This window comes from Gorilla gorilla, chromosome 2, assembly GCF_029281585.2.
Source record: "Gorilla gorilla gorilla isolate KB3781 chromosome 2, NHGRI_mGorGor1-v2.1_pri, whole genome shotgun sequence".
In the NCBI taxonomy this organism is placed as follows: domain Eukaryota; kingdom Metazoa; phylum Chordata; class Mammalia; order Primates; family Hominidae; genus Gorilla; species Gorilla gorilla.
The window spans coordinates 124,750,901-124,764,751 of NC_086017.1; the positions used below are offsets into that span (position 1 = coordinate 124,750,901).

The window sequence follows — 13,851 nt, forward strand, 5'->3', positions numbered from 1 at the left end:
CCACATGGATGCCTCATTGCCTGAGTTGGTTTCTGACACTTAGAATCAGGTTGCTGCCCATCACACCATGACACAGAGGCTCTCATCATGTAAAAATTCTCGGCCAGGTGCAGTGGCTCACACCTGTAATCCCAGCACTTTGGGAGGCTGAGGAGGGTGGATCACGCGGTCAGGAGTTCGAGACCAGCCTGACCAAAATGGTGAAACCCCGTCTCTACTAAAAATACAAAAATTAGCTGGGCATGGTGGTGCACACCTGTAATCCCAGCTATTCAGGAGGCGGAGGCAGAGGCAGAAGAATCGCTTGAACCCGGGGGGTGGAGGTGGCAGTGAGTCGAGACCGCGCCACTGCACTCCAGCCTGGGTGACAGAGTGAGACTCCGTCTCAAAAAAAAAAACAAAAAACAAACAAACCGACTCTCTTTATCCTGCTTAGGCCGATACTCCATGCCAAGTTGCTTTACCCTCTGCCAGATTGCCCTCTACAGGGACACCCTCTGTTCCCTGCTTGTGCCAATTTGTCACTATGTGTGGTTGCTGTCCCCACCCTGCTCAGGCTCTGATACTCCAGCACAAGACCACCTTCATGAGCTCTGTAACACTACGCCACCCTCACCTGCTCTGGTTCTGACATGTCATTGTAGGGCGTGCTCATTTGTGGCCACTCTTCACCATGTTTGGTCTTTGACACTTGACACCACACAAAAAGCTACCTCTTTATGTGGTCACCCTCCTTGAGCTCTGACTCGTGCTCCTCCTCCATACTTTTTTCACCCCATTCTTGTTCTAATACAGTTCTCCGTGTCATCCCCATATGTGGAGGCTGTTACTCATTTGGGCTCTGACACTCCACACGGGATGACCTCTTCCTTTTTTTTTTTTGAGACAGAGTTTCACTCTTGTCAACCAGGCTGGAGTGCAATGGCATGATCTCGGCTCACTGCAACCTCCACCTCCCAGGTTCAAGCAATTGTCCTGCCTCAGCCTCCCAAGTAGCTCAGATTACAGGTGCCCGCCACCATGCCTGGCTAATTTTTGCATTTTTAGTAGAGTCGGGGTTTCACCATGTTGGCCAGGCTGGTCTTGAACTCCTGAGCTCAGGTGATCTGCCTGCCTTGGCCGCCCAAAGTGTCGGGATTACCAGCGTGAGCCACCGCGCCTGGCTGACCTCTTCATTCTTGTCTGGTTTGGACACTCTGCTTTAGGCTACTTTTTTAGCCTCTCTTGCCTCCCACACTCCTAGTGTGGATGCCTACTTTTCTCTTTTCCACCAATAGCTTTAGGGCTGAACTGTTCAGGAAGGAAAGAGGAAGACTTAAATATTCTTAGTTTTACAATTAATACATAATATACCTTTTCTTTTTTTTAACAAAATCATCAAACAGTTTCAAAACTAACATCTTCATTCCATACCCATAATCCCCAATTCCATTTTCTTTCTAGAGGCAAATGCTATCAGTTTGGTATATATCTTTTCAGACTTCCTTTCTTTTTATTTACATACAGGCATGCATATATAAATGTATAGTTTTGCTCTTTTTTAAAAAAAGTAAATGTAATCTTACATGTGTTGTTCATCGGCTCTCCTTTTTTTTAAAAAAACAACATTATCTTTTGTAGTTGTAGGTCTGCACGTGTAGATAGACCCACCTCTTTTTTAAAAAATGCTGTATGGTATTTCATAGAAGGGATATACCGTGATTTCCTTTACAATTAGTTTCTTTCAAATATTTTATTATTACAAACAGTGCTGCAGTGAACAGCCTGACCATGCCCTCTTATGCTCATGTGTGACTGTTTCTCACATATGTATTGGAATTTCAGGATCAAGCATTTAAATTTTAATAATGGCAGTAAGTCAGCATTTACTGAACACTTACTGTTATCTAGACACTGCTTTAAGCTCTTTACATATATTTTCATATGTAATTCTTATAAAGATCCACTATGATAATTATTCTCATTTTGCAGATGAGAAAACTAAAGAAAAGAAAAGTGAGCCAATTCACAGTACTAACAATAGGTGATAGAACAAGAAAGTGGACCCAGTTCATTTAATTGCAGAGACCCTGGTCTTAGCTTCCTCACTATGTTACTCAATGATTTCATTTTTTCATCATCATGGTAAAAAATTCTGTACTACTAAATATTCACCCCTTTTATGTACCCTGTGACTAAAGGAAGGCTAATCATAGCAATTTTAGTTGTTTTGGGTTCTAGAATATGTTCTATGCCCCAGCGACTTAGAGGTATCATTATCCAGAACTCTTCCCAAACTCATAAGAAGGCTATTATTGAATCAAGATTTATTTAATTTAATTTATTTATTTATTATTTTTGTCTGAGATGGAGTCTCACTCTGTCGCCCAGGCTGGAATGCAGTGGCGCGATCCTAGCTCGCTGCAACCTCCGCCTCCCGGGTTCAAGCGATTCTCCAGCCTCAGCCTCCCGAGAAGCTGGGACTACAGGCATATGCCACCACCATGCCAGGCTAATTTTTGTATTTTTAGTAGAGATCGGGTTTCACCATGTTGGCCAGGCTGGCCTTGAGCTCCTGACCTCAGGTGATCCACCCACCTCGGCCTCCCGAAATGCTGGGATTACAGGCATGAGCCACCATGCCCAGCCAAATCAAGATTTATTAATATGTTTTTGAAGTTGGATATCTAGCAAGGAATAAAAGAAAGGTAGTAATTTATGTAGATTATCCAGAAAGCTGGGCGTTTTAAGGAGTTGGGAATGTGGTGGTTGTGCGTGAGAGTGGATAAAGTTAATACTAAGCTATATAGTACAAGAAGTGGGAATTAGCAAGCATAACACAGCGGTGAAAATGAGATGGACTAGGAGATTTTTAAAATCTATACATCTGAACGCAGGGTTGTAAGGTTATTATGATTAGGCAAAACAATTTGGCCTAAGAAAAGGGAATAGGGAACAGCATGTATTGATTGTTAGATCACATATTATATATATAATTCTATTTGGAAGAGATCCTGCATATATCTTCTTTGTAAAAAGTTTTGCTTTATGAATAATGTATAGCAAAGTTTCAATTTAATGAATTAGAAAATAGCACTCTAAAGTCTTTCTATGAAAATCATTAGCATCCAAAATATTATTTGTTTGATATTTTACTTAATAAAATAACTTAATCCAGCATAGAACTGAGCTTTCTCCTTCCTAAGGATAACTGCTGAGCCATGAAAGGTCATTAACTAGGGAACTGGAAGAGATAAAACACTGAGAAGACTGTATTTAGTGCTGTCTTGTTGCATTTTCTTATAAAAGCCTATTTTAAAATATGACTTTGCAAAAATCAATTAAATAAAAATGTAGAATTATAGATTGAAACATACTACTTTTCTCTTATAGCATTCAAAGGAAAGTGCAGTGTTAGCATGGGTACTGTATAATTAGCAGAGAGAGGTATTTCTGGAGTTTTTAGAAGACCATGAAAACTGATATAATTAAAAATTAAGATCCTTAAATCTATCTCTGAAATCCACATGTATTGTTTTTCTTATTCCTTTGTGTATACTTGGCTCAAGTGGCAGCCAATTCATATCTCTTCGCAAAGTTCAGAATAAAATAAAGTTTCATTTTTTCATAATTTTATTTAGATTGATTTCCACAATTAAACTGATAAACATAAATAGCTACCTATTTCAAGTCCCCATTGCTAGTAAATACTAACAAAATTGTGTTTATTGGAAGATAAAATTTGTAAAGACACCTTGTTCATATAGCAACTACCTGTGTTTCTTCTATTATAACAAAAAGTTAAATAAAAATAGTATACAAAGTAGGCAGTGTTGACCTACTAGTTTGTTTTAACCATAAGCAAGTCCCCATAGACCTTCATGACAGATAATCTGCTTTTATTTTCCATGACACTAAAATTCTCCTATTATTTTTCTTTGCAGTTTTTCTTCACATCTTTTGGTGCCAGGGATAGAAGTTACCTCAGTATCTTTAGGTTGTGGCAGAATGTATTATTAGATAAGGTAAGTGTTCATACCAGAGGCAGTTGCTTATTATAAGAACCTCCTAGTGTATTTGTGAATTGAAGAGCTCCTTCTTATTTTTCTTAACTAAATTTGACTAGATAATTGAAATTCTAAGTAGAAACTTCAATCAAAGCAAGATCTATAGTTACAAGTTAAGATGTTAATTATAATCCCCAGGATAATCACCAAGAAAATAAATAAAAATAAAAAATAAGCAGCAAAGGAATTAAAATGATACACTAGAAAATATGTTTTTAACATATAGGAAGGCAGTAATGGTGGCACACAGGGACAAAGATGACACAGGACATATAGAAAACAAACAGCAAAATAGCCATTAAACATAAGTGGATTAAACACTGCAACCAAAAGGCAGAGATAGGCAGAATGAAAAAATACATGAACCAAGCCAGGCACAGTGACTCATACCTGTAATCTTAGCACTTTGGGAGTCTGAGGTGAGTGGATTGCTTGAGCCCAAGAGTTTGAGACCACCCTGGGTAACACAGCAAAACCCTGTCTCTACAAAAAGTACAAAAATTAGCTGGGTGTGGTGACACTTACCTGTAGTCCCAGCTACTTGGGAGGCTGAGGTGGGAGGATCACCTGAGCCCAGGATGTCGAGGCTGCGGTGAGCCATTATCGTGCCACGGCACTCCAGCCTGGGTGACAGAGTGAGATCCTGTTTCAAAAAAAAAAAAAAAAAAACAACAACCATGATCCATCTTATATGCTGTATATAAGAGACAAATTAGATTCAAAGGCACAAATAGACTGAAAGTAAAAGGAAGAAATATGATACACCATGCAAACAGTAACCAAAACAGAACAGAAGTGAATGTAGTAATATCAGACAAAATAGACTTTAAGACAAAAATTATTAGAGACAAGGAAGAATAAAGGCTCAATTCATCTGGAATTCATAACAATCATAAACATGTATAGACCTCGTACAGAGGCCCAAAATATACAAGCAAAAGTTGGCAGAATTGAAGGGAAACAGACAATTCAACAGTAAAACTTGGGGCTGCGTGTGGTGGCTCATGCCTGTAATCCCAGCACTTTGGGAGACTTGAGGCAGGCGGATAGCTTGAGTCCAGGAGTTCAGGGCCAGCCTGGGAAACATGGCGAAACCCCATCTCTATTTATTTAACATATAATTAGCAAAAAATGTTGGAAAATTCAATACCCAACTTTCAATGAGAGATAGAACAACTAGACAGAAGACCAACAAGGAAATATAAGACTTGAACACCACTATAGACTAACTAAAAGACATCTATGATGCACTCCACCAAACAGTAGCAGAATATATATATATCTTTTTCAAGTGCACATGAAACATTCTCCAGAACAGACGATATGCTAGGTCAAAAAACAGGTGTCAGTACATTTAACAGTACTAAAATAATACTAAATATGCTCTCTGAGCACAATGGCATGAAATTAGAAATAAATAACAGAAGGACATTTGGAAAATTCACAAAAAGTGGAAATTAAACAGAATACTTGTAAATAACCAATGGGTGAAAGAAGAAATAATGAGGGAAATTAGCAAATACTTTGGGTTAGATGAAAACAACAATAAAACATACCAAAACCTATGGGATGCAGCTAAAGCAGTATTTAGAATGACATTTATAACTGTAAACATCTATATTAAAAAAGAATGATAGTGAATCAATAACCTATATTTCTGCCTTAAGAAATTAGAGGCCGGGCGCGGTGGCTCACACCTGTAATCCCAGCACTTTGGGAGGCCCAGGCGGGCGGATCACGAGGTCAGGAGATCGAGACCATCCTGGCTAACATGTATTATGGTGAAACCCTGTCTCTACTAAAAATACAAAAAATTAGCTGGGCGTGGTGGCGGGCACCTGTAGTCCCAGCTACTCTGGAGGCTGAGGCAGGAGAATGGCGTGAACCCGGGAGGCGGAGCTTGCAGCGAGCTGAGATCACGCCACTGCACTCCAGCCTGGGCGACAGTGAGACTCTCTCAAAAAAAAGAAAAAAAAAAGGAAAAAAAAAAGAGAGGCGCAGCGGACCACTCTCCGCTTTCCCCCCCTTCCCCTCCCCCTCCCTTTTCCCTTCCTCCCTTTTCCCTAGCCACCTCCCCCGCTGCCCCCTCCCCCAATTATCCTTCCCCTTCCCTCCTGGTCTCGGAGGACCACATCCTAGCCCGACCTGTCTCGGCCCGCAACTTCCCCGAAGGCGTCGGTGCCACTCCCAGTCCATGTGGGCCCCCGCGGGCAGCCCACGCCTGTCCCCCAGCTCCCCATTCCGCTGGGCTTTCCCCTCGCCAGGGGTGGCTTTCTGAGCCGCCCGCTCCGTGCCCCTCTCTGCATTCTCTCCTGCCACTTGGGGCCCCGTTTCCCCTCCCTTCGGCGGGGATTGCCCCCGGGGGGCTGGCGGAGCTGGGCCGCGGGGGCCTCCGGGGCCGGCGGTGCCGGGGTCATCCGGATGGTGCGGACGCAGTGTCTGCTGGGGCTGCGCACGTTCGGGCCTTCGCTACCAAGCTCTGGAGCTTCTTCATTTACCTTTTGCGGGGGCAGATCCGCACGGTAATTCAGTACCAAACTGTTCGATATGATATCCTCCCCTTATCTCCTGTGTCCCGGAATCGGCTATCCCAGGTGAAGAGGAAGATCCTGGTGCTGGATCTGGATGAGACACTTATTCACTCCCACCATGATGGGGTCCTGAGGCCGCAGTCCGGCCTGGTACGCTTCCTGACTTCATCCTCAAGGTGGTAATAGACAAACATCCTGTCCGGTTTTTTGTACGTAAGAGGCCCCATGTGGATTTCTTCCTGGAAGTGGTGAGCCAGTGGTACGAGCTGGTCGTGTTTACAGAAAGCATGGAGATCTATGGCTCTGCTGTGGCAGGTAAACTGGACATTAGCAGAAGCATCCTTAAGAGGAGATATTACAGACAGCACTGCACTTTGGAGTTGAGCAGCTACATCAAGGACCTCTCTGTGGTCCACAGTGACCTCTCCAGCATTGTGATCCTGGATAACTCCCCAGGGGCTTACTGGAGCCATCCAGACAATGCCATCCCCATCAAATCCTGGTTCAGTGACCCCAGCGACACAGCCCTTCTCAACCTGCTCCCGATGCTGGATGCCCTCAGGTTCACCGCTGACGTTCGTTCCGTGCTGAGTCGAAACCTTCACCAACATCGGCTCTGGTGACAGCTACTCCCCCTCCACTTGGGTTGGGGTGGGGGGGCGGGGAGGAAAGGGATGGCGAGCCCTTGGGATGCCATCTGATGCCCTGTCCAATGTGAGGACTGCCTGGGCAGGGTCTTCCCCTCCCACCCCTCTCTGCCCTGGGAGCCCTACACTCCACTTGGAGTCTGGATGGACACATGGGCTGGGGGCTCTGAAGCAGCCTCACTCTTAACTTCATGTTCACACTCCATGGAAACCCCAGACTGGGACACAGGTGGAAGCCTAGGGGAGCCGAATCAGTGTTTGTGAAGAGGCAGGACAGGCCAGAGTGACAGACGTACGGTGATCCAGGAGGCTCAAAGAGAAGCCAAGTCAGCTTTGTTGTGATTCGATTTTTTTTTAAAACTCTTGTACAAAACTGATCTAATTCTTCACTCCTGCTCCAAGGGCTGGGCTGTGGGTGGGATACTGGGATTTTGGGCCACTGGATTTTCCCTAAATTTTTCCCCTCTTTACTCTCCTTCTATTTTTCTCTCCTTAGACTCCCTCAGACCTGTAACCAGCTTTGTGTCTTTTTTCCTTTCCTCTCTTTTAAACCACACATTATAACTTTGAAAAAAAAAATTAGAAAAAGGACAGCAAACTAAATGCAAAGCAAGAAGAAGCAAGGAAATAATAAAGATTATAACAGAAATGAATGAAGTAAAGAATAGAAAAATAGACAATTCAGAACCAAAAGTTGTTTTTTTTTGTTTGTTTGTTTTTGTTTTTGGTTTTTTTTTTGTGACGGAGTCTCGCTCTGTCACCAGGCTAGAGTGCTGTGGCCTGATCTCAGCTCACTGCAACCTCCAACTCCCTGGTTCAAGGGATTCTCCTGCCTCAGCCTCCTGAGTAGCTGGGATTATAGGCATGCGCCACCACGCCCAGCTAATTTTTGTATTTTTAGTAGAGATGGGGTTTCACCATGTTGGCCAGGATGGTCTCAATCTCCTGATCTCGTGATCCGCCTGCCTTGGCCTCCCAAAGTGCTGGGATTACAGGCATGAGCCACTGCGCCTGCCCTTTTTGTTTTGTTTTGTTTTGTTTTGAGATGGAGTCTCACTCTGTCGCCCAGGCTGGAGTGCAGTGGTGGCGCAATCTCAGCTCACAACAACCTCCGTCTCACAGGTGCAAGCAATTCTCCTGCCTCACCCTCCCAAGTAGCTGGGACTACAGGCGCCTGCCACCACACCCAGCTAATTTTTGGTATTTTTAGTAGAGGTGGGGTTTCACCATATTGGTCAGGCTGGCCTCTAACTTCTGACCTCTGGTGTTTCACCCACCTTGGCCTCCGTAAGTGCTGGGATTACAGGTGTGAGCCACCGCACCCAGCCCAAAAGTTGCTTCTTTATAAAAAATGAGGCTGGGCACTGTGGCTTAATGCCTGTAATCCTAGCACTTTGGGAGGCCGAGGTGGGTGGGTCATGAGGTCAGGAGATCGAGACCATCCTGGCTAACATGGTGAAACCCCGTCTCTACTAAAAATACAAAAAACTAGCCAGGCGTGGTGGCAGGGCACCTGTAGTCCCAGCTACTCTGGAGGCTGAGGCAGGAGAATGGCGTGAACCCGGGAGGCGGAGCTTGCAGTGAGCCGAGATCGCTCCACTGCACTCCAGCCTGGGTGAAAGTGCGAGACTCTGTCTCCAAAAAAAAAAAAAAAAAAGGAAAATTGACAAACCTTTAGCTAGATCAACCAAGAAAAAAAGAAGACTAAAATTGTAAAATTTAGGACTGAAAGTGGTGACAATACTACTAACCTTATAAAAATAAGAAAATTATAAGGAAATATTATGAATAATTGTATGCCAACAAATTATTTACCCTAAATGAAATGGATAAGTACTTAGAAAGTCACAAACTACAAAAACTGACTCAAGTAGAAATAGAGAATTTGAATAGACCTATAACAAGAAAAGAGATTGAATTAATGATAAAGAACCTACCACAAAGAAAAGCCCAGGCCCAGGTGGCTTCATTGGTGAACCAACTGTTTACAGTAGAATTAACACCAATCCTTCACCCAGTATTCTAAAAATAGAGGGAACACTTCACAACTTGATCTATGAGTACAGTATTACCTTGATACCAAAACCAGACATCACCACAAGAAAACTCTGGACCAGTATCCCTTATGAACAATGACACAAAAATCCTCAACAAAATATTAGCAAATCAAATCCAGCAACGTATGAAAAGGTTATATACTATTATCAAGTAGAATTTATACAAGTTGAACTCAAAGCAGAGAGTAAAGTGGTAGTTGCCAGGGGTAGGAAGAAATGGGGAGGTGTTGGTTAAAGGATACAAAGTTTCATTTATGCAAGATGAATGAGTACTGGAGATCAAATGTGCACCATGCTGACTACAGTTAACAATACTGTGTTGTATACTTGAAATTTGCTAATAGAGTAGATCTTAAGTTTTTTCACCAGTACAAAAAAAGAAAGAAGGCAAGCAAGCAAATGATAACTATATGAAGTAATGGATATGTTAATTAACCTGATTGTGGCGACCACAATGTATATGCATATCAAAACATCAAGTTGTATACCTTAAATATGTACCATTCCTATTTGTTAATTATACTTCAGTAAAGCTGAAAAAAATTTTTTTAAATACAAATGCTGTTGAGGATGTGGAGAAAGTGGATCCCTCAAGTACATTGTTGGAAAGATTGTAAAATGATGCAGCCACTTTGAAAAACAGTTTGGCAGCTCCTCAAAATGTTTACCATAGATCTGTTCTTGCAAAAACTTGTACCCCAACGTTCATAGCAGTATTTATTATTCATAATAGCCAAAAAGTAGAAACAATCCAAATGTCCATCAAGTGATTAATGTATAAATAAAATGTATGACCTGGTGTGGTGGCTTATGCCTGTAATCCCAGACTTTGGGAGGCTGAGGCAGACAGGTCACCTGAGGTCGGGAGTTCGAGACCAGCCTGACCAATATGGAAGAAACCCCATCTATACTAAAAATACAAATTAGCCGGGCGCGGTGGCACATGCCTGTAATCCCAGCTACTCAGGAGGCTGAAGCAGGAGAATCACTTGAACCCGGTAGGGAGAGGTTGCAGTGAGCCGAAATCACGCTATTGCACTCCAGCCTGGGCAGTAAGAGCAAAACTCCTTCTAAAAAAAAACGTATATCCACACAGTGGAATATCATTCAGTAATAAAATGTAGTGAAGTAGTGATACATGCTACAGCATGGATGAGCCTTGAAAACATAATGCTAAGTGAAAGACGCCAGTCACAAAAGAACACATACTGTAGGATTCTGTTCTTATGAAATGTTTAGAAGAGGCAAGTTCATAGAAACAGAAATAGTAAAGTTATTGCCTGGAGGAGGGAGTAATGAGAAGTGACAGCTGATGGAGTCAGTTATCTTTCTGGGTTGACAACATGTCCTGAAATTAGCGGTGATGGTTGTTTAACTTTGGATATGTGAAAACCGCCTGAATTGTACACTTAGAGGGATGAATTTTCTGGTATGTGAATTATAGCACAGTAAAGCTGCTGTTAAAAGAAATGGTTTAAGGGGAACAGTAGAGATTTCCTGCAGATAAGAAAGCCTCTTTTTTTTTTTTTCGAGATGGAGTTTTGCTCTTGTTGCCCAGGCTAGAGTGCAATGGCAATCTCGGCTCACTGCAACCTCTGTCTCCTAGGTTCAAGTGATTCTCCTGCCTCAGCCTCCCGAGTAGCTGGGATTACAGGCATGCGCCACTGAGCCTGGCTAATTTTGTATTTTTAGTAGAGACAGGGTTTCTCCATGTTGGTCAGGCTCGAACTCCCGACCTCAGGTGATCTGCCCGCCTTGGCCTCCCAAAGTACTGGGATTACTGGTGTGAGCCTCCACCCAGACAAGAAAGTTTCTTTCTTTGAAGCTGGCAGGTGGGAACTTAGCCTCCTCTCCTCCCTACTCCCCAGATTTCTGGGGACCTTTCTGAAGTGGACAGACACATTTTGGCCTCCAGAGCTCTTTATGTTGAATGGCCTTTTGAACTGAACAGCTGAGGACAGGCTCTCCTAAGCAGTGCCCAACTCAAATGCTTTCACTTTGCTGGAGTGGGGACCCTTGGAGAAGTAGCCTACAAGTCTGAGATGGGGAAGGGACAGAGGAGAAAAGCCGGTGTGGGTGAGGGGGCTTGCCAAGCCCAGTCTCTCTGACCCATGGTAAGGGAATAGAAGTGACTAGCTTGGAAGCCCCAAGTCCAAGCCCCTGCTGAGTGTCTGTGGGTGTTTGGATGCCCTGCTTCACCAGAGCCACATGCCCTTGCTCCTGGCCTGGGTGATGCTCACAGGGCAGGTCCACGGGCAGCAGGTCCTGCAGTGCACGGCGTCTACTACAAGGGCGTGGAGCAATGCATAGCTGTGTGCTGCTCTCAACTCAGCTCTACGCTGCCCTTCCAGGTTGCACTTTGGCAAGGAAGCCTCCTTCACCCACTGCAGTCTGATCACTTTCAGATTCATTGTCCTTACCGTGGGGTGCTCTATTCTAGCACTGGCTGAAAACTCCAGTGTTGCCATAGGGACCTGGCTACCCCACCCCAAATACTAACTTGTTGAGTGCTCAGAATCCATGAGGTGCATTCTCTCATTCTAGCAAGGCACCAGCGACATCGCAGACTATGCTTGGTTATATACTGTATTGAATGTCCTTCCAAAATCACATTTGTGCTTATCACACACATGTGAGTTGGGATATGTCCTTATAAAAACAAATATCTCCAGGGAAGTGATAAAGTTCAGGTTTACAGATGAGCCAAGGGAGAAACTGAGTTCTTCACTTTAATGAAGAAGAAAGCTCTCTGAAGTGAGAAGAAGACAGGGAATTCCAGAATACTGGAGGCCACCCACCATAGCCAAGAAACACTGCATTTACTGGCTGGAAGTAAAATTTACCCTTCTTTGAAAAGATCCTGATATTTTCTGTGTTTCTGATGTATACACACGGAGGTATCACCATTTTCACAGTAGTTATACCTTTTACATCTTTGGATCATTTGGTTATCTTTAATGTTGAATATGCAACTCTATTTCAAGTGGACACTATATTCTCATTTTAATAAACAGAATGGTGTCTGTTTCTGCTCCACAAGAAGACAAAAATGTTTAAGCATATATTATGTGTAAACTACTATACAGAACTTAAAGTTGAAGATGAGATCTCAGTTTCAAAACTATCCTAAATGGAATTTTAAGCACTGTAGAATTCAACCAGAACAATTTTTAACATATAAATATCTATAATAACAATGATAGCAACTCCCATTTATGAAGTGTTAGGTGCCAGGCACAGTGCTAGGTGCTTGGTATAGTCGGTATTATCTATAATTTTGTAAGCCTCAGTTCCCTTTTAGTTTTTTAAAGTCATAAAGCCACATTGGTTAAATTTCTTGATCTTGTGTAATACTCTTAAAAAAAGATAAACAACCCTCATAAATTATACAGCATAACTACAAAATTCTATTAAAACAACTTTATAAGTAATTTGAATAATACATTTGATATATATTAAAAATATTTTTGGCCAAGCATGGTGACTCATGCTTGTAATCCCAGCACTTCGGGAGGCTGAGGTGGGAGGATTGCTTGAGACCAGTTCAAGACCAGCCTGGGCAACATAGAGAGACCCCATTTCTAAAAAAAAAAAAAAGTTAAAAAAAATTAGCTAGGTGTGGTGGTGCATGCCTATAGTCCTAGCTACACAGAAGGCTGAGGTAGGAGGATCACTTGAGCCCAGGAGGTTGAGGCTGCAGTGAGCTGTGACCATGCCACTGCACTCCAGCCTGGTTGATAGAGTGAGACACTGTCTCAAAAAAAAAAAATTAAGTTCAGAATATTATATTTGTGTTGCATGTAATTATGGAATCTAAGTATGTGTTACTTCTGCTTGCTTCTTGCATGAGAAGGCCTTTAAAAAAGCAAATTAATCTAGAAAGTAGATTTTTCATTAAAGTACTATAAAATGATAGTAAAATTATGTTTGTGTGCATTTGTTTGATTTATTTTTCCAGTAAAATAAATCTACAAAACTGAAAGACTTGGAGCCAAATATGTTGCCTTTGAAAAAGAATGTTTTTAAAAGAATCATCTTTTTCTCTTCATAAGACTGTTTTGGGCCAGGTGCAGTGCTCACGCCTGTAATCCTAGCCCTTTGGGAGGCTGAGATGGGCTGACCACCTGAGGTTAGGAATTTAAGACCAGCCTGGCCAACATGTTGAAACCCTGTCTCTACTAAAAATACAAAAATCAGCTGTGCGTGGTGGCAGGCACTTGTAGTCCCAGCTACTCAGGAGGCTGAGGCAGGAGAATCGCTTGAAGCTGGGAGGTGGAGGTTGCAGTGAGCTGAGATGGTGCCACTGCACTCCAGCCTGGGTGACAGAGCGAGACTCCATCTCAAAACAAAACAAAACAAAATAAAAATAAAAAACTACTTTGGTACATTGCTCCAGAAAGGAGAGTTTATTTCTAATATTTGACCTGGCGAAACGTAAGTCATCCATGTTTAGACGTGAGTTTAAACTGTCACTCTGTCACTACAATCATTCATGACATAATTTATAGCGCTTCAGCTTAGTTCACTGTCTGTGAGTTTAGCTCCCATTCTCTAGACAGAGCATTGAATA

The 13,851-nt window shown here is 42.7% G+C and overlaps 1 protein-coding gene and 1 pseudogene across 3 annotated transcripts in view; both read left to right on the top strand.

Annotated features, from left to right (window-relative positions):
* GRAMD1C (GRAM domain containing 1C) overlaps positions 1 to 13,851 on the top strand; it is a 119,208-nt gene that overhangs the window by 50,176 nt on the left and 55,181 nt on the right. For all 3 annotated transcript variants that reach the window (XM_019023950.2, XM_004036077.5, XM_055381659.2), the window contains exon 6: positions 3,924 to 4,004. In XM_019023950.2, coding sequence (XP_018879495.1) covers positions 3,924 to 4,004 — 81 coding nt within the window. The remainder of the gene's footprint in view (positions 1 to 3,923; positions 4,005 to 13,851) is intronic.
* Positions 6,468 to 7,229, top strand: LOC101126601 (CTD nuclear envelope phosphatase 1-like; annotated as a pseudogene).